Raw genomic sequence first — 24018 nt, 5'->3', positions numbered from 1 at the left:
AATCTGTGGCTTCCATGTGGAAGCGCGAGTCCTGTCCCACGTACACACTGTAAATGCCAAATTACGAGGAATCGGCTGGGCTCTCAGACATCACTGATCTGGGAGGCGACAAGGTGCAGAGAAGGCGCAGGTTACTTTCTCTCCTGCAAACCCGCTCTAGCAGCTGAGGGTGAGTCTCCCTCCAGCGTGAGTGGAGGCGCAGGTGGTGGGACGACCTGATGGGAACAGTCACCATTTCCTCTGTCCTCTCCAGAGACAAAGTGGCTTTGTGGGTAATGAGGCTATCGCGAGTTCCCACTAGGCAAAGAGTCCTGGGGCAGGGCCAGGCTGTGGGCTGGCCCTGCCCCACTAAGACAATGAGAAGGGGGCAGGGTTTGTGATGGGCGGGGCTTCCTCCAGTTGGGACGGAATTACCTAGGAGGTTTTCCTTGGTCACCATATTCCTCTGAGCATCCAGCCCAGCACCTCGCTGATGAGATGTCTTTTCAGCTCTCCTTAACACCCGACCAGGTCTGTTCCCAGGAAGGGGGGGAGGGGGCGGGGAGGGTAGACGGAGGGCAGGAGGAAAGAGAAGGGGGCAAATGTCCATCCTTTCACTGGACTCTGAGCCCTGATGGACTCCCTAGATTCTGAAGGGTGGGAAAGGTACAAAGACAGGTGTAGAAATGACTTGAAATGGGGTGGAAAGGTAGGATGCAGCAGTGTGGAGAGATGGAGGTAATGGGAGAGTGGAGCCCACTGGGAGGTGGGGTTGTCTGGGGAGGTGAGCCAGGAGGGGGGAGGGAGGCAGTCTGGGTGGGGTGGAAGGTGGTCAATGTGGGAGGGAACAGAGTGAGAGATGGTCAGTGCAGGGGCTCAGAGGGATGGGGGTGGGCAGGTGGAGGAACCAGTATGGAGCAATGCCCGATGGAAAGTTAGACATGGTCAGGGTGGTGGGTTATCTGGAAGGAGGGCTGCAGGAGGATCCCACTGGGACAGCAGTTAAGAAGCAGTCAGAACCTGGGAGGAATGTCGGGAGTACAGGCTGTGGCAGGGAAAGCAAGGGTGTTTGTGGGTCCTTGGAGGGTCCCAGGAAGGTGAGGGTAAGACCTCCAGAGGCCTGATCTGGAGGGGACCTGATGAGGCCACCTGAACAGCATGGGTAGCGGTGCAGTACCTGCTCCCCTTAGACCCAGGCACCTGCAGGGTGTGCCCATCAGGGTGGGTACAGACTGGGCTGCTTCTCAGCTCTGAGGGCAGAATCTAATGGGGTTTCTTTGGAACATTTTTTTAGTATTCATGTAGCGACGCAATCTCACCCACATCTGCTTATCACCCCAAGTCCTGTCACATAACTGTCTCCTGCTCTGTGTATAAAGAATGTTTCAGAATAGGAGTAATTCAGGGAAGTTAAGGACAACTGGAAGACTCCCCTGGGAATGATTCACCCTTCATGTCCATCTGTTGTGTGGGCTCAGTGCTCCATTGAGAACTATAGGACAGTGGTTAGCCCCATGAAAGATTTTAGGGAAAAAGCAACCTATAAAGGGGTAAGAGGCATGATGGACCAGGAAGGGCAGGGGCAGGTATAGGGGTGAGGGTGTGGGATGGAGCCTGCCAAATCTGAGATCAAGTTTCCCCAGGTGTGGACACCTGGTGGTCTGAGCCTGAAGCAGACTGATTTCTGTTTCAGGGACACAGGACTGGAATGGTGTTGGGGAGATGCTCAGCACAGGGGCTGGGGAATGGAATGGTGTGGCTTTCCATGGGTCGACACGTGGCTGATAGCAGCTCTGCCTGTTTTCATCTTCACACAATTATTAGGTAAATTTTATTAATCCCAACCTATATGTGATGAAACTGAGGCTCAGAGAGGCTATGGCAAGGACCCAAGATAACACAGCTTATTGATAGACAAAGCAGGATTTGAACTCAAGTCCTTGGCTCCTGTGCTCTTGCTCTTTCCAGCACACCTCTGGGCAGAAGGTGTTATACTGTGATGTGTCTGCCTCATTTCAGGCCTGAGGGTGGGAGGTGAGGGACTGGGATGGCAGATTGAGGCTCAAAATTGTTTGTTGTATGAAAGAATGCGGATATAATATGGTCCTGCTTTGGTGGTTGGGCCTGAGTCCTAGAGACTCTGGTAGGAAGGGGAATATAGCAAAGGGGTTCCAATGTGGGCCAGGAAACTGGAAATAGGTTTCCTGTGGGTTTCTATGCTTTTCCTGGACATTCTAGGTCTCTAGATTCTAGAGGTCTGGGCACTGGATCTTTAGAAGAAGGAATGAAGTGGTGTATCTGTGAGCAAGGTGTGTTTAACGAGTGCACGAGTATGTAAGTTTGGGTGTGCATGCCTGTCTGTAAATACATGAGTTCGTGAGTAGGTGTCTTTGTGTTGCACACATGTAAGAATGTTTGTGATGTGTGGGTGTATATATGTGTGTATTTTGAGAGTATGTGTGTGGGTATGGGTGTGAGCATCTGATTGTGTATCTGCATGGGTGAATATGTGTTGCACACTAGGAGTCTGGAGTTCTCTCTTGTCCAGCAAGAGAGAGGCTAACATCTGGGAGGATACAAGAGCCCCAAACAGGGCTTTCATCTCTGTATTTAAAAAAAAAATTTTTTTTAACGTTTTTTACTTTATCATTGAGAGACAGCGAGAGACAGAGCATGAGCATGAGTAGGGGAGGGGCAGAGAGAGGTGGAGACACAGAATCCGAAGCAGGCTCCAGGCTCCAAGCTGTCAGCACAGAGCCTGACTCGAGGCTCAAACTCATGAACTGTGAGATTGTGACCTGGGCCGAAGTCCGTCGCCCATCTGACTAAGCCACCCAGGTGCCCCTTGTCTCTGTATTTCTTGAGCTCTCAAGATCTTACGCATACGGTGAATGTGAAGAAAACAATCCAAAATAATCATTAACGTGTGTGTGCAAGAAGCAAAGGGTCTGAGGGGCAATTGGAGTTTGTGATCAAAGTACATTAGGATATTGACGTCAAGTGGAAAGTAATTCAGTGCAGGTGATAAGACAAGTTACTTGTGATCCCATTACAGTATCTTGCTGGCTAACCTTGGGTACTTTCGCCATGTGGTGGCAGCCTTAAGCTTTTTCTAACCCATTTGTGTAAGTAGAACATATTTCCCTACAACTCCCCCTTTTTTTGTTTTTGTCTTCTTCAGTTTACATGCGAGGACTGTCATGATGAGCTCCTAATCTGTCTTTTGCTGTCAGGTGATATGGAGGGTGATTCTGCAAGAGCACAAAAACGACATAGTAAAAGTATTTCACTCCCAGAGTTATAATGGAGGATTAGTGCCTTTTGTCTTTTCATATAAATTCAATGGCAGCCTCAAGGCTTGAAGGCATGCCAATATTTGTCTATAGAAGTTTGGCTTATTAGCTCTTTGGTATTGTTTACCATAACTTGGTTAAGTACATGTGCAGTTTGGTAGTGTGGTGAAGGCTAATTCCAGCAATGGTAGCAGAGGCTATAATGCTTACCGTGGCTAGGATCCCCATGATTAAGAGGCTTATGAATCACCTTTGTCTGTTTAATGAATACCAGTGATGGAGATCATGGCCATCAGATGCAAATCGGGGATATATATGCAATACCATTGTGCTCTAAGAGGATGCAGACCTGGTTAGACAGGCGTTTAAGGCTTCCCATGTTATATCAGGGGCAAGGACTTAGGTTTGTAGAGTGGCTATAGGATGAGGAGTCAATAAAGAGGCTTCTTCCATCTTGAAAGAGGGGGACAGTGGTCACTCATTCATATTCTGGGGGGTCTCCACTCCATAGAGGCCTGGAATCTGAAAGAACACAAGCATATCCTCTACCCCAGGTGGATTTTGTATAGCACCATAGGATAGGAGGGTTTATCTAATTTAGAAGAATGTTGCTCAACTGCATTAGTCTTTGAGGGTCCAGATTTACAAAGTTAAGAGTGATAATAGCGCAATCAAGGAGAAGTTGAGGTTGTAATATAGACAACCATGGGTAATTCTCCCTTTGTTTTTTTTTAAAGCATTTTTAAGTTTATTATGTGCTCATTCTACAATTGCTTAACTTTGTGGATTATTAGGAAATTTCATTTTGTCTGCCATTTTCTTCTGCCTTCCCCCCCCACCCACATCATTCCCCTCTGAACTATTTGACCCTTAAAATCTTTAAGGTTGCTGAGGGAAGATGGTCTTCTCTTCTGTAACTTCTTCTTGCTGAATAGGGGCATAGAGATGCCCCTACCAATGGGTCAACATTGCTCAGTTGGGGTAGGTATAGGGGAGTTATGAAAGCAAAAGATAGAGTTCAGGGGAACCAGAGCCTTCTTGAGCAGGAAGGACTGTCTGTGTACTGGAAGTTACAACAGCGAAGAGGTCTTCCAACAAGAGTCACAAAACTACAAACAAAAATAGTCAAAAATGGACATGATTAAAAGATGTAATACAAGTGACAAGGACATTCAGTTATTTCTGTGGCACATAACACTTCAATAATTAGAATATCAAGTGATGACCTTATACCAAAGAAATATTAAAACTAGGAATTGCATATAATCTCTAGAATAGTTATAGAATTTACTCAAATGTAACCTAAGGCTTATTCCGTGTTTGATTGTGCTTCCAGAGTAACTTAGCATACCAAAGAAGCCTAATTGGTCAAAAAGACTTCATTTACAGTTTAAATCTTGGGAAATTTGTTAAACAAAACCCCAGAAAGTTATAAAGCACAAAGCATGTTTACCATCAGACCCAAATATCCCTAGTTTCTCTGCAGTAAGAAGCAAAAAGCAGATAAGCCTTGTTTGGTAACCAATGCTTTAGCATCCTATCCTATTTAGAAAAAGTCCTAGGGGTGCCTGGGTGGCTCAGTCAGTTAAACATCTGACTTCAGCTTGGGTCATATGAGTTGGAGTCCAGCACTGGGCTCAGTGCTGACAGCTCAGAACCTGGAGCTGCCTCAGATTATGTGTTTCCCTCTTTCTCTCTGCCCCGCCACAGCTTGCTCTCTCTCTCTCTCTCTCTCTCAAAAATAAACATTAAAAAAAATTAAAAAAAGTCCTAGATTCAATCCCAATTTATCATGCAAGGAAAACTTTTTAGGTTCCAAAGGTTTTGAAAGCTATCTTAACAATTACCATGAAAACTAGGAGGCAGGAAAAATTAACCATTACTTTAAGTCCTAACATGAGCTTACTTGACCTTTGATAAACAGGTCTATTCCAAACCAACAAACTTACATTTAGGTCCACCTAAGACAATTTGTTCCTCATGGTTAAGTTTTACCTGGAACACTGGTGGGGAAATCTGAAATGGGTGGTCTTTGCTCCTTGACATCTCAGAGACATTGTTTAAGGGTTGGGAAAAGGTATCTATAGCTAATAATATGGTTCACAGTTCTAAATGTTAGGTAGATCTCGGTGCAATGTATATTATATGTTTCCGTTTTTTTCCAGTTTTCCAAAGGCAAGTAGTCTTGTGAGTTTTCTCCAAGGCATCTGTAAACACCATAAGGTCATCCTTAATAGGTTGTAGCATCGTGGTAAAGATGTCAGAGGGAATGTTTTGTTCCTTTAAAAGAACAGATTTTTTTTTTCCAATGACAAAGCGGGGAGTTGGCATTCTCTGGACATAGGGGTGTCAAAAGGGCTGGCTGACAATAAGGAGGTCTAGATTCCTTGGAAAAATTTGTATTTACTTTGGGTGGGTCTATATCTTCGTAACATCATCCGCACTCAGGGGCAGAAGGGCTGTAGTGACAATAGACCATGTAAGAATGACCTCAGGTGGAACATTGGCACCTTATGTATGGCGTTCCTTTAGTGTTTTACCTATTTGTTCCCATGTCTAGGTCAAATGTTCCTTGTTCAGGAAACCAAGGTCAGTGTTGCTGGATAATCATTAATAATTTAAGGAGTGCTATATGAATGTATTGTTTCTGTTCTGGGGATAGGGAGTCTCCCATAATAATTCTCTCAAAAGTTCCACGGCAGCAGCTCCTAATATACTTTCACTTTTCTCTTACCTCATCAGGAGAGATTAAAGTCCCATGCATTTTTTTTCTTTTAGAGCTCTAGTCAATCCATGGCATTCTGTAGTCTTTGAGTACACACTGCTTTCTAGCCACATTGACCTCTAGTCACATAGGCTTTTTTTCTCATCACGTCGGGGTCACCATCTGTCACAGATGATGAGTCTAGAGTTCTCTCTTGACCAGCAAGAGAGGGGATACAGAATTGAATATGAGAGTGGCTAATGTCCAGGAGGAGACAAGAGCCCCAACAGGGGTTTCATCTCTGTATTTATTCTCTCAAGATCTTACACATGAGGTGAATGTGAAGAAAACAATCAGATAGTAATCATTAACTTGCTTTGTGCAAGAAGCAAAGGGCCTGGGGGGCAAGTGGAGTTTATGATCAAAGTACATTAGTATATTGACATCATATGGAAAGTAATTTCCTGCAGGTGATATAACAAGTAACTCATAATTCCTCTACACTATCGCACTAGCCAAGCTTCGGTGCTTTTGCCCTGTGGTGGCAGTTTTCCACCCTAAGCTTTTTTCTAACCCATTTATGTAAGTAGAACCTATTTCCCCACACATATGTATATGTGTGTGCTGTCCCAGAAGATCCTGACGACTCATAGCTGAAGATGTCTTTGGTTTGTGCACATTTGTAGCAGGATTCAGGCTGTTTTGTGGGGTGAGTGGGAGGCCAGAAGAGAAAGGCTGTCTGTGTTTGGGGTGTGGGGGATTGCATAGCCTGAGCATGGGGAGTCTCTGCCCTGCCAGGCACAAGGGGATGGCATTAGGGTCCCAGGACCTGAGACTGGGTGGGGCCTGAACTGAAGCCTTCACAAAGGGCTTGCATTGGAAGAGCTCAGATGTCCTGCTCTGACCAGAGGGCCAGACTACAGAGGGTTCAGGCATACTGTCTCCCCCAAATCCCCCGAATCCCATCAGGATTTTCGAATAATGTAACCAGACTGCACTTCCTAACTCTAGGCTCCACCCATTCTGTCTGAGAGCCATAGAGTTCCCAAAAGTCTCTGTGTGCCACCTCCTGAGGCTGGAATGACCACAATCACAGTGAAAACTTCTGTCTCTGTCAGTACTAGCCAGACAGGCCCAAACCATGTCTTTGTCTCTTGGAGGCCTCTGGTAAGGCCATTCCTACATTCCTAGTGAATTTCACACCAGCCGAGGTTTTTCAGACCCCTTGTGCTGGGAAGTTCTACTGAGTCTAACTTAAATCCTCTTGTTGCACTTTGTGCCTATAAGACCAGGTTGAGTTTGTGAAATGGAGCCTAGCACCCTGTCCCCAAATTATGGAAGTGGTCTCTTTGTAAGGGACATGGATCCAGAGTGTAGGGACACTGAGAGGATGTGGGGATAAGTCTAGTGGTTCGTGGATGGGTCAGACGTTTCCTGGGCAGGAGGGCCATGATCAACAGGGCAGATTCAGATAACGGCGTTCAGAAATCACGGGTTTCCCCTCTGTTTCCTCTGTTACTCCAAGCTTTGCTGTGTCAAACAGGGACAAAATTAGAATTTTAGAATTGGAAAGTGCTTCCCTGTCTGCAGCTTTGAGGAGCCTCTGGAAAAACAGGACAAAGAGCAAATGATGAATGAAGAGACATTGCTCTTCCAGCTCAGGAAGTAGGGGGAGAGGGGCAGGGGCTGTGGGACTCTGAGGGGCAGAGGGGTGTGTGTGCTGAGGGTGATGGTGTGCAGTGCATGGTATTTTTGGTGTACATGTCTGTGCTCTGTGGTTAACAGTCCTGTGTGCACCGTCATGTATGTGAACATGTATCACATGGGGAAGGGTGCAGCTTTGATGGGTTTTTTAAACCACGGTTTTTGAGCAGGCTTCCCACTGGGGCCTATGAAGTGTGCTTTTCTTTAGGTGCAACAGTCAGAACAGATGGGAAGACCTCTGGAATGGGAAGCAAGAAAATGTGGTTCCATTTCTGGCTCTAGGTATCAGCTGGGACTCTGTGAAGTGTCACCTCCATGCTGGGATGTCCCCTGCTGTATGAAAAACCACACAGCCCTTGTGGGCCAACAGAAAAGGAAAGGGGCCTGCAATGGGTGATGACATTTCAGGCATCAAAGAAAATAAGGGGTGCCATGGGCCAAGGCTGCACAGGGGTTCCAGAATTGGGAAATTCATGGGTTCCTGCTGGAGCCAAAGACTCTCTCAGCTTGTGCAGCCCAGCCCTATGTCAGCACCCTGGCCCAGGGCTGGCTCTGCAAAGAGAGCTATTCTTTGTTGCCCTCTTGTGGCCTCTGAGCCCTTTGCAGGTCGTTGCTGAGAATGTTCCCTCAAGTTCCCAGGGGCAGTACAGCACCCCCTACCCTCTGGTGGAAATTGCCTACAAGAGGAGAAGAGTTGTTGGGCAGGCTAACTACATCTTTTCCCTATCTCCCCTGGTTTCTGGAGGCACCCACAATCTCCTTAAGGCTGGAAAAGTCTTCCTGAGATCTCTTTTTGCCATCGTATGAGGTTTAAGTTCTGCTTTTGGGGACGTGCTATGGAGACAAGGGACTGAGATCAAGATATTGAGCAGTGAGAGCAACTTCTGTCCTCCTTAGGATCCATCTAAAACTTTGGCTTCTCAGGGTATTTGGGAGTTTTCAAGGAAAGATGGCAGGGGTAGTGACATTCCTGGAGAAAATGGGTCTGGAGCAGACCAGAGATTATGTGTGTAGGTTTCCATGAATTTGCACCTGACTCTGTCCCTCAGCCTCAGCAGGGAGATGGGTTGGCAGGAGCCAGGAGGCAAGAGACAGGGATGCTGGAGGGAGATGTCACATTTGACAGATGCTGATGAGACTCCTTATCTGCTAACTCTGGAATCTCCTCCCACCCACTACACTGCCCTTAACCCTCCCCTTCTAGTGCTCAGTGCTCATTAGTGACTGCCTGTCTTGGGGGAGACATCCAGGGGGACAAGTTGCATTGGATGGGTAAGGGGGAGAGGTGGAGGGAGGGACACCAGGTACGTGATGAAGGAGGAGGTGTTGGAATGACTGGGATTTGAGCTCAGGTCTCATTATCACTGGGGTGCTTGGAAGGCTTGGCAGGGGAAACTGTCCTGGGGGTAGATACTGAGTTTCTGGGGGTGAGTGAGTGAGGGTGGGTGCGGGATTGATTACTGAAAGAGATTGATATCCATTGATTTCGGCACTTATTTTTGGGTACCTGTTGAAAGGTGAGCAAATAACTTTATTGAAAACTTCCTATGTACAAGAAGAGTTACAGGTGCCATGAAGTGATAAAAGACAGATACACATTTTTTTTATCTTCCCTTTCCCATATTTGAAGACCTGCCACATGTCTTCCCTTGATTGGTTGAACCAAGGGGACCTCTCTGAGGGGTTCAAAGAGCCACTGTGCAGTTCTCACCCAGGATGCAGAGACAAAGCTCTCAGTCTTTCTGTTCTGCACACCCTGCAAAGACCCTCTGTGAGCCTCCTGCCTCTCCTCACTCCTCTTCTCACAGAATTCTCCAGACTCATAGATACCTGGCAGAGGTGGACCTTGAGTGCCCTTCCAGAATGTCCAGTGCTCCCACTTGATAAAGTGGGGAGGGGTAGGGTAGACTCAATCCCTCACTGGGACCTGGAAGCCAATATGCAGACAACTGCTCCTTTCACCTTGTAAGAGTGTGTGTGTGTGTGTGTGTGTGTGTGTGTGTGTGTGCCACCTCCTTCAATCCTTCCCAATTCTACCTCACCCCCCTTCTCTGCACTCTTTGAGGCTGACTCCTGCTCCCCCTCTCTGAGCACTGCCTCTATCCGTGGGTTCCTCAATTTGCCTCAGTTCCATATTCCCTCTGCAGGTTCTCTCCCTTGCTCAGACTTTTCATACTTCCTCCTGGAATGAATCTTTCTGAGCCAGGCCATCACTACCTCTCACTCCCTGGTGTCCTAGACTCTGTAACCTGGTTCCTCTGTGTCACCATCTTCTGCTCTGTCTACACCTTGCTTGGCCTCTCCTTGTAGGTCCTCCTTCCCTGCTCTCAGGTGCTGCCTGAAGCTGTAGTCACCTCCCAGTGTGAGTCCTGGCCCTCAGTGTGCTTCTCCTGGGGTGCTCTCTCCCACTGACCCCTCTCCTGCTGGATATCAGGTGTGGTTCCTGGGCTTTGTCCCTGCCGCTTCCATGGGGGCTCTTCTGCCCACTCCAGAGTTCTAGTTTGGCCTGTGTCCTCCTCCCCCTTCCTTTTGTGTAGCTTCAGGCATTGCCTTCTGGCTCCCAGTCTCTGCCAGGACTCCCCTGGTTGGGGACAGTGGATGGGGTGGTGGTGGTGGGGCTGTGGTGAAGCAGGAGGTCTTGGGCTGATCTGGAATCCCAGCCCTGTTCCTCCCCATGTAGCCTCTTCACGTGGACTCACTCACCTGTGAAAGGTGGGAAGTCATTGCAGCGGCTGCAGGAAATAATTCCTGGGACTGTAGTGAGAATTAGTGCTGTGGTCAGGATGCAACACTCTCAGCATGTAGTATGTGCTCAGTAAATATTAGCTCTTATTATTTGTCCTTCCTCAGTCTGTTCTGCTTATCCTGGAGCCCAAAAAATGTCTAGAAGAGGGAAAAACTAAAGTAATAGACTAAAGAAGCCAAAACCAAGTGACCATCAAGAATTTCATACAGTTCAACCTAACAAGTACTCTAAGCTCTGAACACAGGAAACGCCCGTAAGTGTGGACAAGAAGGGAGGATGGGGACTGGACTGAACCACAGAACACAGAAAACCATGTGAATTGTGCACTGAATGGAACAAATTCCAACCCAGGGAGGATGGAGGCTGCCCAAAGTCTAGCCTCCATTCATCCTGTGGTGGCTGTGCTGGCCCCCCTCTGTCCCTGCAGTCATGGGCCTGTGTCTGCTGGGGCTGCAGAGGGTCTGGGAGTCCAGCTCCCAGAACACTCTCACCTCCAGACAGGACTTGGACTCCTGGAGCCTCATATGCACATCTTCCTCTCCCCTCCATTTGTGTTGTTAGGTGTGTGTGTGTAAACTCACACACACACATACACACACATACACACATGCACACCCACCCACATGCACACACAGGTGCCCTATGATCTCTAAAGAAAGCATTGCCCCACTAGAGATGGATTCCCTCCAGCTTCCTACTTCCCTGACACTAAACCTCACAGGGCAGTGTAGGCTCAGATGTCCCTGCGTGGGTTTCTTTCTCAGTTCCCTCCTTTCTCCAAGGGAGCAGAATCAGCAAATCACACACTCTACCCTCTATGTGTGCTGGTCAGTGAGGGGAGACCTAGAGGGAGGAGCAGGGCCCTGTCCTGTGGGAGCTCCTGGCAGCTGGTGAGATGAGGCTGAGAGCCAAGACAGAGAGACACAGCACTCTAGGAACTCCCCCAGCAAATGTTTGTGACCTGAGTTGGTCAAAGGCAACTGGACCAGGCCTTGTGACTCGGACAATGGGAGACAGACAAACACCAAAGGTGGGAAGATGGAGGAGACACAGAACTCTAGAAGGTGTCCTAGGAGACAAGTAGAATAATACTCATTTATTTAACAAGGAACAGGAGAACGGAGAGGAGAGGATCAGATAAGCTAGAGCTCTCAGTAAGTACATGACATTGAGGGAGATAATATGAACTTTATAGGCAGATGAGGCAGAAATATGTAGGTGTGTGTGTGGGGGGGGTAGAAAAAGTATGTTAGGGAGGCAGAGGGATGGAGGAGGCAGGGTCTGCAGGAGAGACAGAGAGCTTGGAGAACCCACCCTCAAGGGATAGCATATGACAGGGTGTTACAGGTGGTAGAGATGTGGGGCAGCAATGTAAAATGTGCCATGGTTGTAGCTCCACAGTGACCCTGGGCTAGGTGGGCAAGATGCTGGGAAGCTAGGCTGACGTCCCTGGCTGTGATGTGTCCTCATAGGGTTGAGGATGAATGAGCCTCAACTGCATAGGCTAGTGAGCCATGGCTTGGGGGAGACAGCTGCCTATGCCTAGACAGGTGGGGAAGAGACCCCTGGGGGTCAGGAGACAGAAAGAGGGAGAGGGAGACAGGGATAGGGTGAGGAGAGGTAATGGGAAGACTGAGGCTTTGAGCCCTTATCCTGGCTATCCCCTCATCCACCCCTTCCATAGATTGAATTTTGTGTTTTAAAGCTCAAATATCTTTAGTAAATGATCTGCTTTAGCCTTTCATATTCAGAGGGTAAGGTATGACATCCCCACTTCCCAGATGAGGCCTCCACTTGGCCAAGCTCTCCTGGGTAGAACATGTTGAGAAGGGCTGCAGGTCTTTTGCCTTCTGGGGGTCACTTCTCCCTCACACAAGTAGGCACCAGGTCTGGCTGCTTCCCAGAGCCTAATTTACAGAAGGGGCACCACAGTGCAGTCATTTGAATCTTTGCTCTGTCCCTTACCAGCTCTGTGGCTTGAGGCAAGTTACTTAACCTCTCTGTGCCTTAGTTTCATTATCTGTAAAATAGCAGCACTAATACCTGCTTCTGTAGTCTGTTACTGAGCATCAAATGAAATATATGCAAAAGAAATGTGTAGAGTTGAAAAGATTTATAAAACTAAATGTACTAGGCATTTTCATGTGTCTGTATCCATCTGGTTGTTTGCTTTGGAAAAGTGTCTATTCATATCTTCTGCTCATTTCTCCACTGGCTTATTTATTTTTTTTTTTTTTGGGTGTGAGTTTGATGAATTCTTTATAGATTTTGGATCCTAACCATTGATTCCATATGTCATTTGCAAATATATTCTCGTTGGTTGCCTTTTAGTTTTGTTGATTGATTCTTTTGTTGTGTAGAAGCCTTTTATCTTGATGAGGTCTCAATAGTTCATTTTTGCTTTTATTTTCCCTGCCTCTGGAGACATCTCTCCTAGGAAGTTACTGCGGCCAAGGTCAAAGCGGTTGCTGCCTGTTTTCTCCTGTAGGATTTTGACAATTTTCTGCCTCCCATTTAGGTCTTTCATTCATTTTGAATTTATTGTTGTGTAGAAAGTGGTCCAGTTTCATTGTTCTGCATGTTGCTGTCCAGTTCTCTCAGCGCCATTTGCCGAAAAGACTGTCTTCTTTCCATTGGGTACTCCTTCCTGCTTTGTTGAAGATTAATTGGCCATATATTTGTGGGCCCATTTCTGAGTTTTCTGTTCTATTCCATTGATCTATGTGTCTGTTTTTTGTGCCAATACCATGCTCTCTTGATGATTACAGCTTTGTCATTCAGCTCAAAGTACAGATGTGATGCCTGCACGCTTTTGTTTTCTTTCTCAACATTACTTTGGCTATTTGGGTTCCATAAAAATTTTAGGATTGTTTGTTCTAGCTCTGTAAAGAATCCTGGTGTTATTTTGATACATGAAAATATGGTGAACCTCATTCATCATCAGGGAAATACAAATCAAAACCGTAATAAGACACCACATCTCACCTGTCTGAATGGCTAAAATGAACACCTCAGGAAACAACAGATGCTGGTGAGGATGTGGAGAAAGGGGAACTCTTTTGCACTGCTGATGGGAATGCAAACTGATGCAGCCACTCTGGAAAACATTATGGAGATTCCTCAAAAAATTAAAAATAGAACTACCCTATGACCCAGCAATTGCACTAGTAGGTATTTATCTAAAGGATACAAAAATGCTGATTCGGGGGCACATGCACCCCAATGTTTATTGCAGCGCTATCAACAATAGCCAAATTATGGTAACATCCATAATGTCCATCAACTGACGAATGGATAAGGAAGATGTAGTGTGTGTATGTATATGTATATATGTATGTATGTATATGTATATGTATATGTATATGTATATGTATATGTATATGTATATATACACACACACACACATGCATATATACATATACATACACATGGTGATGTCTCAAAAACTACATATCCAATTACCATAGGATCCAGGAATCCCACTTCTGGTTGTTGTCCCACAGAATTCAAGGGAAGGATTCAAGGAGATATTTCTATTCACATATTCATAACAGCATTATTCATAACAGCTAAAAGGTGAATCCGCCAGTGGATGGAATGTGAACAAGATGTGGGAGATACACAATGGAGTATTATTCATCCGTAAAGAGGAAGGACATTCTGACATATATTCCAGTCTGGATGAACCTTGAAGACATATGCTAAGTGAAATAAGTTGGTCACAAAAGGAGAATATTGTGTGATTCCACTTATATCTAGGTACTTACAGTAGTCAAATTCAGAGAGTGAAAGTAGAATGGTGGTGCCAGGGACTGCGGGGAGGGAAGAATGGGGAGTTAGTGTTTATGGGTACAGAGTTTCAGCTGAGGAATATGAACAAATTCTGTGCAACAAGTTGCACAACAGTGTGAAGGTGAGGCTCTCTTGGATCACCCATTTTATAATCACAACACCCACTCTGAGCACATCCTAACCTTTTCTTGCTTCCCTCTTCTCTGTCTCACTGATTGCAAATCCAACACAATATATATCCTTATTACTTATTTGTTTATTGTTTGCTTTCAACTACAGGATGTAACCAACTTGTGTGGAGAGATTTCTGTGCTTTTTCTGCTTTATCTACAGTGCTGAATAAATGAGAATCAGTATATTAGTTGAACAGATAAAGGAAAGACCATGATTGGACACAGACTTGAAGAGAAGGCCAAACAGAAGGAGAAATTGGGAAGATTCCATTTTTCATTTGATTTTGGAAACCAATTTCTTCTACCCTTGGGTATGAGACTCAGCCCCAGTGTTCATGGTGGCTTTTGTTCTGTTTGCCTTTCCATATGCCTGTGAACTGTTTCACTCTTGGACATGTTGCTCTACATGTACACGACATTTACCTTTACTTAAAACTCTTGCCCTGAACTCAAAGCTTCTACTCCTGTATTCATGACTGCTGCTACCTCAGTTGCAGGGCTGCTTGAGTTAGGACTTGAGAAACTCTGGGGTAGCTCAGCTTTCTAAAAACCTTTATAGTTGAATGTTTGGGAGTCACTAGTTGGATTGGCTCCAGAGTCTTCATTGTCTAGAAATTTTAGGAGGAAGAAATTTTTATATACTTTAGGTTAGAAAGGATTTATGTTTGGATACAGAGGATTGATATGATCTCTGCAGATGTTGTATTTAAATCCACTTCTCTGGAACTTTGGGAAGTAAAATAATTATTTAACAGCCTCATTAGCCTTCCTCTCAAGTCCTCATAAAATTTCTAGCAAAACAACTGGTATCCAAACTCTCTTTGAGGCTATTCAGGAGGAAACACTAGGCCAACTCCTGATAGGCAAGAGTGTTAACACCCAGCCAGAGGAGCCAGTAGAACTTACTGTCTTGGAAAATGTTTTGAAAAGGAAATGTCCAGATGAGCTGTACCCTTCTCAGAGACAGAGCAGCGAATACAATGACCTCCAGGATAAAGGGCAGTGGTTGGGGCTGGCTGGGAGGGGAAGACAGCCTGAAATTTAATGGGTGGATTGTTGGACTTGACAGGAGTTGTTGTGGGAGACTTTGGGATGGAACTTTGGTTTTGGAGTTTGGAAGAAGTTCAGAGACTGAGAGAAATACATGGAGGAGAGGGAGGGAAGGGGGAGTTGGGGGCATTGTGGAATTCATACAAGCTGACTTCATGTTCCCTGGCCTCTCTCCGGATTTCTTTCAGCACCTCCTATGCACCAAGCACCTCCTTTGGAGAGACTGTTTCCTAGTTAAAATAAGATTCACAGACCCATGGCCCTCATTAGGGAAATATCCTGGAAATGTGCTTGAAATAGATGATGGTGCTTGTTCTACTCTCCTGTTTACACCTCTGTTTGGCCTTTTCTCTCTTTCAAAAACAAAAACAAACACAAAAACCCAAACAAATAAACAGAAAACAAAACAAGCAAAACAAATTTCCTCTAGGAATCTCAAGATATAGTAGTCGATCAATATATATATAAATTTATTTTCTCTGTCCTAAATGCCTCTTATGGTTGCTTCATATCATTATGAGCAGATTCTTGTCCTGGGTAGTGAGGTTGGAGGTGGGAGTGTGGATTCCAGAAGAAGGAGGTAGATAGATCCTGGCCCTGCCCTCTGGAAGCTTTTTAGACTATAAAGGAATTTAAGTGACACATGCAGGACACCAGCACACAGAAAGGGAAAATTAGTTTTAGCTGAGCATCAGGATGGACCTTAAGTGCGGATGGGTATTGGAGGGAGGTTGGAAATGGGACCAGTCAAGATGCCTTAGGAAATGCTTCCCTTACACAAGGGAAAACATTGTAGAATAGGACATGACGACAGGATAAAAAGGAGTGAGGAGGGCATCCCTGGCAGGACAGGCAATTACTCAGGCCAAAGGCTCATCCCAGGAAGGGTAAGTCAAGATGTGAGGAGCTGAGCTAGGAGGGAGGTGATGGGCCTGAGGGTAGAGGAAGATTTAGGGCAGGGTTCTGAGAGGTGGGTCAGAGAGTCTGGACTGAATATAAACTATTGGGATAATTGTAGGTTACTGCACAGAGAAAGGGCCTTTCTGAAAATAGCATTTGAGGATGATGTTTTTGTGTACTGTTATAAACTGGATTTGTGGTAGGATCTCTCAGGATTCCCAGTCATGGCTTTCCTTTGTCTTCTATAAGCTTGCTTGTTCATTTTTCTTCTGCCTGCTTGTGTTGGAGTAATGAAATGTGATTAATTTAATTCCCAGGTGTTTTGTTCTTTGGGTTGTTTCTCTGGTATCTTCATACTTTGTCTGCACCCCACTGTCCCTCATCTTCAGTAAATGTGGGAAAAGCACAAGGACCACCCTGCACAACATAGTTGAGGGAAACAGAAATGATCAAAAGGCTTACCCATCTCCGACTCTGCTATTTAGATGGTCCTCCTCTGGGATTCCTGCTCAGTGTCTATGAATGGACTTCAGAAGTGTGTAGGACATTTTTTTGAGGTGACTAACCTCAGAGGGGTCTGTGACTCAGCAAATGACAAGAACCACTGTTGTATCTTTGTTGGGAGGTTGGTGGCTGGAGATGGTTCACCAGAGAGAGAAACATGGTACAAGTGTCCTTAGTGCCCAGTAAGGAAACTCCAGAGACAGTTGAAGGAGCTGAAGGAGAAAGAGGAATTGGGAAAAGGGAAATGGGTTCAGAGGGAACTGGTAGGAGAGGTGCTCCATCTTCCCTTGTTCTCCACCTTCTTTCTAGCAGGTTTTCCTTCTCTGTGTTCTCCATGTCCTGACAATTACAGGGTACAGTTACCCTTCAACTTAACTCCCACAACATTATCTCATGCAATTCCTTGTTGAACCTGACGTGCACAGAGTGGAGTCAACCCCTCCCTCAGTCATAGACTGAGCATCATTGCTTCCTGTCGGGTCCCTTTTCAATGCATTTTAATTTACCCCTTTCATCCTGATCGCTATTATTTCCCCTCCTCACTGGAGGCACTTCCTTCAGTGTATATAACAAATGTTCTCCCAATCCCTGCTCTATATGTGTATTTAGATACATTCCTTCACTCTACAAATACACAGTTGTAGTGTGGGGACTAGGCAAAGAGAAAAACATTAAAAATGCCTTGCTTTCATGGAACTTACATCTTTTGGTGTGAGGAAATAATAAACAATTAAGTAAAACATATAGTACCTTGAATAGTGACAAGTGCTATGAGGAAAATGAGGGCATGGGGATAAGGGATGGCATGGGTGGTTAGGAGCAGATTGTAGTTTTATATATGGTGATTAAGGAAGGCTATGCTATACATGTTTTTTTACCAAATGCAGTGAAGTGAGCAACCATGGGGCTATCTGGGCTAGAAGTGGTACGGTCATAGGGACAGCAAGTACAAAGGCCCTGAGGTAGGGTCTTGCTTGGTATGTTAGGAGGTCAGAATGGTTAGGGGGCTAGAGAAATATGAGTGAGGGAGAGAGAAAAACAGAGGATGAGTAGCAGGTGGGTCAGTGACAAATACTGTAGGACTTTGTAGGTCATTGTAAATGCAAACATTGGCTTCTACTCTGCATAAAAGGAGAAACCAGTAGAAGGTTTTATCAGAGAATGACATGAAAATTTTAACAGGTATGTGTGTATCCTTGACAAATAGGCAGCACTCTTTGGCTGTTTTATAAATGTATATAAATGTAACTGTGCTGTATACCTCATCTTCTACTTTTGCTACTTGTTTCTGAAATCTACCCATGTTGTTATCTTTAATCTACTTTTTAAAATTTCTGACTGCTGTGTAATATTTCATTGTGTATATATGGCACATTTTACTTACACATTCCTCTAGTAACAGAGGCTGGCATAGCTCCAAATTCAGAAACTGTCCTGTGATGAACTCGCTCATATGAGCCTCCTTATAAACTCAGGACAGAGTCTCCCTGGGGTGTATATCTCAGAGAGGGATTGCAGAGTGGGAGGGTGTTCATTCTTAATTCCACTGATTGTGCTTCAGGATGGTGATCCCAGTTACACTCCCACCAGTGTTGGGTGGTATTTTGTATCTTCTCATCAAATTCTTATGTGGATCCTGTAAGGGAAGTGAAGTAAGGTTCCTTGTGGGTGAGGAAACCTGAGGCTTAGAGAGATCAAGCAAATAACCCTGGTTTATATAGTGAAGTGGAAGAGGAAAGGCTCAAATCCAAAATTTCTGACATAATGCTCATTGCTCTTAGCACTATAGTACCCAGAACTGTCCCTTCTCGGAATAAGATGAGGCATCCATAGGCAAAAATATTGATGATGATGATCATGATGATGATGATGTTGTTTAAGGCTTTCATTTTCTTGATGCCTGAACTAACCCAGTGAGCTTAGAACCTCCAAGTGTTTAGCACCATGTATGGGGGTGTCTAATTGGGGTACTTAGCATTTCAAGGCAAAATATATGGAATAAAGCTGTTTTCATTGTTTCATGAGGGCAAGCTAAGAGACTCGAATTTCAGTGGATGATTTTGGCACTAGAAATTTATAAAGACTAATTGATTTTCAAATTTAGGAATTTGGATCGGATTTCAATATTAAACATTAGGCAGATTACTTAATTACATATTGTTTGCTAGGCACTGAGCTAACTACTTTATAGACATCATTTCTCTCATGCCTCACAATTACCCTATGAGGTACTTCTACTTTCATTTGACTGTTATTGAAACTAAAGCACCGAGAGGTTAACTAATTTGTCCAGAGTACCCAGTATAAGGTTGAGTTGTGATTTGAACCTGAATCATGTACCTGCAGAGCCTTTACTCCTAAATGATAAACTGTGCTGCTTTCCCATGAAGGAAGCTTTTGTAATCTCTTCCCTTTGAAATTGAGGACAATTTCTTGTCATTTGGGGTGATTTACAGTAGCAATGGGAAGCACAGGGCTAGTGGACAAGAATCTCCAGAGGGACAGGATATGAAGTTTGAAAGTGTTCCCCAGTGTCTTCATTATGCCTCCCTCTGTCCCCCAAAGTAAGAACCTCTGCCTTAGGACATCCCACCGAGGTTATAGGGCCTGATATCTTCAAAACATTTGACAATTCTTTGTCACCATGTGTGGCTTATACCTGCCATGAATGATGTACAGTCAAGGTTTCATCAGTTTGTCTTCCCTTCACACTTTTCATTTTGCTTGCCTTCTACAAGGATTAATATGATTTATATCTTTACCTAAATCAGGATTACAAATATTTTTTGGCTACAAAGTATGTATCTCACAAAGGCAATTAGGTAGGAATTCTGGATTATGTTCTCTTTCAGATTTGCATTCTCAGTTTATTTGTTCAATAAGTATCTATTGAGCATCTAACTAACACTTTGATAGAAGACACAGGCAGCTGAGCAGAAATCCTGGTACATTAGGATAAATGGCACATGGCGTAAGCTAGGTGCTATAAGAACACACAGGAAGGGCAACATACACACAGGAAGGGCAGCATAAGATCAGGAGAGGCTTCCTTGGAAAGCAACTTCTGAGCTGGGAACTAAAGATAAGTGGGGTTAGCTACGCAAACTGGACAAGAGGACATTGGAGGCAAGGGAACAGGTTGACTGTTGATTCTTGCAGCTGCAGCAGGAAGTGGACAGGGGATGAGGCTGGAAGAATCAACACAGCTCAGATGATGAAGGAAGGAAGAAAGGAAGGAAAGAAGGAGGGAGGGAGGGAGGGAGCAAGGAAGGAAGGAAGGAAGGGAAGAAGTGGAAGGAAGGAAGGAAGGAAGGAAGGAAGGGAAGAAGGAAGGAAGGAAGGAAGGAAGGAAGGAAGGAAGGAAGGAAGGAAGGAAGGAAGGACGGACTATGAAGGAAGGGCAGTGGGGAACCACTGAAGGATTTGAAGCCTGGGGGTGGGTGGGCAACATGTCAATGCTATTCATAGTGTAGCAAGATTCCATGAGTGAAGTATTGACTTTATCTATGTCATGTGCTTGTTAGTAAATCATAACCTTGGAACCGGTGGGTGGCAAATAAGGAGTCTAGATGGATTTGAACACAGAAGCTTTGACCCATAACATTAGGATTCCTTTTGATAATCTGTAGAGAAGACAGTTCAATTTTGACTTGGTCTTTCTGCCTTTAAAACCCTTTGACATATTTTCCTAAAATTCTCTCAAAACCAAACCCCAAGTAGTGAGGAGAATGAGGGCTGCATGACTTTGTTTTCTCTGTTTTTCTCTACTCATTTCTGAGACATTGCTGTGAATTGTTCACCAAAGTCTTGCTCCATTTGATGGAGGTGGCCATTTGAATAGCAGCAGTGGAGAAAGGGGAAGGAGGAACCACATGTAGGGCTCCTTGATTAACAAAACGTATTTGGCATATTGAGACCATTGTTTGAGCGAGTGAAAAATAACTATGGTAGAAAATTAAGAGGGAGTTACAAGTTAGTGTTTTAATATAAGTTCACAGAGCAGTGCAGGGTCTCCAGATGGCTGGCCACTGACATCACAGATGGCCCAGGGTGTTTATAGAGCACAGTGTGGCCAGTGAGAAGACTCTCTCCAGAAGTGAGCTCACCTTCTCTCCTGGAACCCAGAGAGGGAGGAGACAGAAAGAATTGTTTTGGCTGTGAGCAACTGAGCTAGGTGACCTACTGCTTTCCTTCCTACCCATCACACTCTCATAAATGTGGACATATAAACTGTAGTAAGTTTTGCCTTGTTGCTTTGGGTGAGGTTTACTGAATGTCAGAATTCACAAAATGCCCTTTCTGGCTCTTCTTCCTGAGTAATGGACACTTGGTTGGCGTATGCATCTATTTCTCCTGTGTTTCCTCACAAGAGAGTCCTCTAGTTCTTTCAGGGAGTTATGAAGGCCTTGCTTCTTTCTCCCTCTTCCTCTCTTCTCACAGTGCCCCCTGTAGCCTAGATGGGTAAAGGGAAGGGTTGGACTGTACTTTCCTTGCCATCAGTACAGCTAAATGGATGATGCAGGATGAGGAGAAAGGGGGCCATCTGATCTTGGGTACTGATTTGGGCATAAAGAGCTTAAAGACAGTGGGACCAATATTTGTATTTTAAACTCAGATGATATTTGAGAAATGGTTCTGTAACTACAACAAGGTCCTCTAGTCCATGAATTAATGTGTCATAACTTATGTTGAAGCACCACACAAACATCTCATGTGTAAATTGTTGCACAATAGCTTCATACCCTTTGTGTCCTACAGTTTAACTAGCCCATGAGACTACATGAGGTAAATGAAACCAAATGGGATTTTATCATGTGGTGTGTAAAAAGGAGAATATTGATAGATATTTGGCACTTTTCTGTGGGGAAAATGGCATTAATTTTTTATGATCTTTTGTTTCAGTTTCTGTGATACTCGGGCTGCAACAGGTGACATGGGAACTCTGAGCTGTGGTTGTGAACTTTTGTAAGTTGGTTGTACACCATTGTTCAGTAAATATTTATTGTTTATTTAGGGTTTAGGAAGGGCTATTACATACCAGGTGAAATACAAAGGAGCAACTTTGAAGCCTGAGTAACAAACCTCGTCAACCGCAACTCAACTTGGCTAAATTCAGCCTCACCGAACCTGATCCCAGACTCTGCTCCCTGGACTTGCCGCAGCTCTCTGATCCTGGAATCCTCTTCAGTTCCAGCTAGATGCTGCGTCAGGCACTTCGTAGATTTGGTCAAAAACTGGTACGCAGACCTATGCTGAAGGAACCAGTGGCTGAGAATGACCCACAGAGAATATTGAGCACTCTAGATTTAGTGACCCAGGGTGTGGGCCACACAGTGGGTATAGGTGTGTATGTCCTGGCTGGTGAGGTGGTCAGAAATCAAGCAGGACCATCTTTTGTGATCTGCGTTTTGGTGGCTGGCCTATCTTCTCTGTTGGCTTTGGGCTGTGCTATGCAGAGATTAGTACCCACATTCCCCATTCTGGCTCTGCATATCTCTACAGCTTTGTCACATCCTCTCCCTTGTTGCTGAGAAAGCCATTGTGTTCATCACATGGATGTTAACTTTTGACAACCTGCGTGGGAACCGGCTGTCTCAGACTGTGCAAGAGAGCATCTCAGCACATGTTCCCCCTGTCCTTACAGAATATCTAGAATTCTCTGCTCTGGGTTTTGTGTTGTTGTTCATGGAATTCAGGAGTCTTTGGTATTCCACATCATTATTGAGTTCCACAGCTGCCAAACTGGTCACATTGGTGAAACTTTTGGCTCTCAGCTTTGTCATAACCTCTGGCTTCATTAAGGGGGACCTGCACAACTGGAAGCTCACAGAAGAGGACTACGTAAAGGCTGGACTCAATGACACCTTGAGCTTGGGCCCTCTGGGCTCTGGAGGATTTGTGCCTTTTGGCTTCAAGGGGATTCTTGGTGGATCAGCTACCTGTTTCTATGCATTTCCTGGTTTCAACCATATTGTTACCAGAGTTGAAAAAGCCCAGAATCCCCAGCGTTCCATCCCCATTGGCATTGTGATTTCACTGTTCATCTGCTTTTTGGTATATTTTGGTGTCTCTTCAGCATTCATGCTTATGGTGCCTTACTACCAGCTCCAACCTGGGAGCACCTTGCCTGAGGTATTTCTCCATATTGGCTGGGTCCCTGTCTACTATGTGGTAGCTTTTGCATTGCTGTGCATTCTTTCCGCCTGCCTTTGGAGCTTTGTGTGGCCAATGCGTCAGGTGCTATACGTGATGGCAAAGGATGGCCTCCTGTTCCCTGTCCTTACCCGTATCTCTTTCTTCCAATACTCTCTTATCATGATCATTGTGTTTGTTGGAACTATTCCAGTCATTGTATTCTTCTTTGGAGTCACTGATCTCTTGGACCTAAAGTCAGTTGTGTCCCTGATTTCTCACACCCTGGTTGCAATTTGTGTTCTCATCCTCAGGTATCAGCCTGAGATGCAGAATGAGGAAAATGAAGCAGAGGTGCAGGAGGAGAATGGACCTGCAGCAGAGAGGCTGACTTTACAGCGACTACTTTTTCCAGGTAGTTCCACCCCCACTCCACTCTCTGGCCGGGTTGTCCATGTTTGTTCCTCACTGCTTGTCTGTTGCTCATTCTTCTTTGCCTGGTGCTGACCCAGGGGCCAGTTCTGCTTTCTGGAGACCCAGTGTGGATTTTGGTGGTTGTGCTGCTCCTGGTGCTCATCACTGGGCTCACTGGGGTCATCTGGAGACAGCCTCAGAGCTCCAGTCCCATTTACTTTAAGGTCCCTGCTCTGCCTCTCCTCCCACTACTGAGCGTCTTTGTGAATGTTTACCTTATGATGCAGATGACAGCTGGCACCTGGATAGTATTTGGTGTCTGGATGCTAATTGGGTTTGTTATCTACTTCGCCTATGGGATCCAGCGCAGCTGGGTAGCTATCCCCACTTAAGTTAGGGCAAAAAGTGTAGACCTTGAACTCAGCTGTGTCAGTACATATGCAGTTTGACATCGTCGACCCAGTCAGGTCCCCCTGCATAATAATGGAGTACTCTTGATCACAGGGAAAGGTGGGCCTCCCATGGGATGTTGGTGGGTGAACACCAATAGAGCTCTGTGTATATTGTGGAGTGATGGGTGCATCTTTGTTAATTTTCCTTTTTTTTTTTTTTTTTTTACTTGTCTAC

At 45.1% G+C, this 24018-nt stretch overlaps 3 protein-coding genes across 3 annotated transcripts in view; all 3 read left to right on the top strand.

The window, feature by feature from the left end:
• Positions 1-899: 899 nt before the first annotated feature.
• LOC123386860 (cationic amino acid transporter 3-like) lies at positions 900-23783 on the top strand. Its single transcript, XM_045062662.1, has 4 exons — positions 900-1076; positions 1458-1529; positions 22348-23433; positions 23490-23783. The coding sequence occupies exons 1-4, from the start codon at positions 900-902 to the stop codon at positions 23781-23783; spliced, it is 1629 nt and encodes a 542-aa protein (XP_044918597.1).
• LOC101094430 (cationic amino acid transporter 3-like) overlaps positions 23287-24018 on the top strand; it is a 43585-nt gene continuing 42853 nt past the window's right edge. The window contains exon 1 of the mRNA XM_045061501.1: positions 23287-23392. The gene's annotated coding sequence lies outside the window, so the exon portion shown is untranslated. The remainder of the gene's footprint in view (positions 23393-24018) is intronic.
• The window catches only part of LOC101094682 (cationic amino acid transporter 3-like), a 189616-nt gene continuing 188893 nt past the window's right edge, over positions 23296-24018 (top strand). Inside the window, exon 1 of the mRNA XM_045061513.1 lies at positions 23296-23392. The gene's annotated coding sequence lies outside the window, so the exon portion shown is untranslated. The remainder of the gene's footprint in view (positions 23393-24018) is intronic.

This window comes from Felis catus, chromosome B4 (genome assembly GCF_018350175.1).
Source record: "Felis catus isolate Fca126 chromosome B4, F.catus_Fca126_mat1.0, whole genome shotgun sequence".
In the NCBI taxonomy this organism is placed as follows: domain Eukaryota; kingdom Metazoa; phylum Chordata; class Mammalia; order Carnivora; family Felidae; genus Felis; species Felis catus.
The sequence above is the reverse complement of the archived record's forward strand: the minus strand, read 5'-3'. Positions and strand labels throughout refer to the sequence as shown.

Excerpts from the sequence above, each read along its gene's own strand:
- LOC123386860 (XM_045062662.1), top strand. The coding sequence starts at position 900 with ATGCCCGATGGAAAGTTAGACATGGTCAGGGTGGTGGGTTATCTGGAA. Across the intron at positions 1,077-1,457 it reads CCTTGGAGGGTCCCAGGAAG|TGCTCCATTGAGAACTATAG; the intron begins GTGAGGGTAAGA and ends GTGTGGGCTCAG. Across the intron at positions 23,434-23,489 it reads TCTCTGGCCGGGTTGTCCAT|GGGCCAGTTCTGCTTTCTGG; the intron begins GTTTGTTCCTCA and ends GTGCTGACCCAG.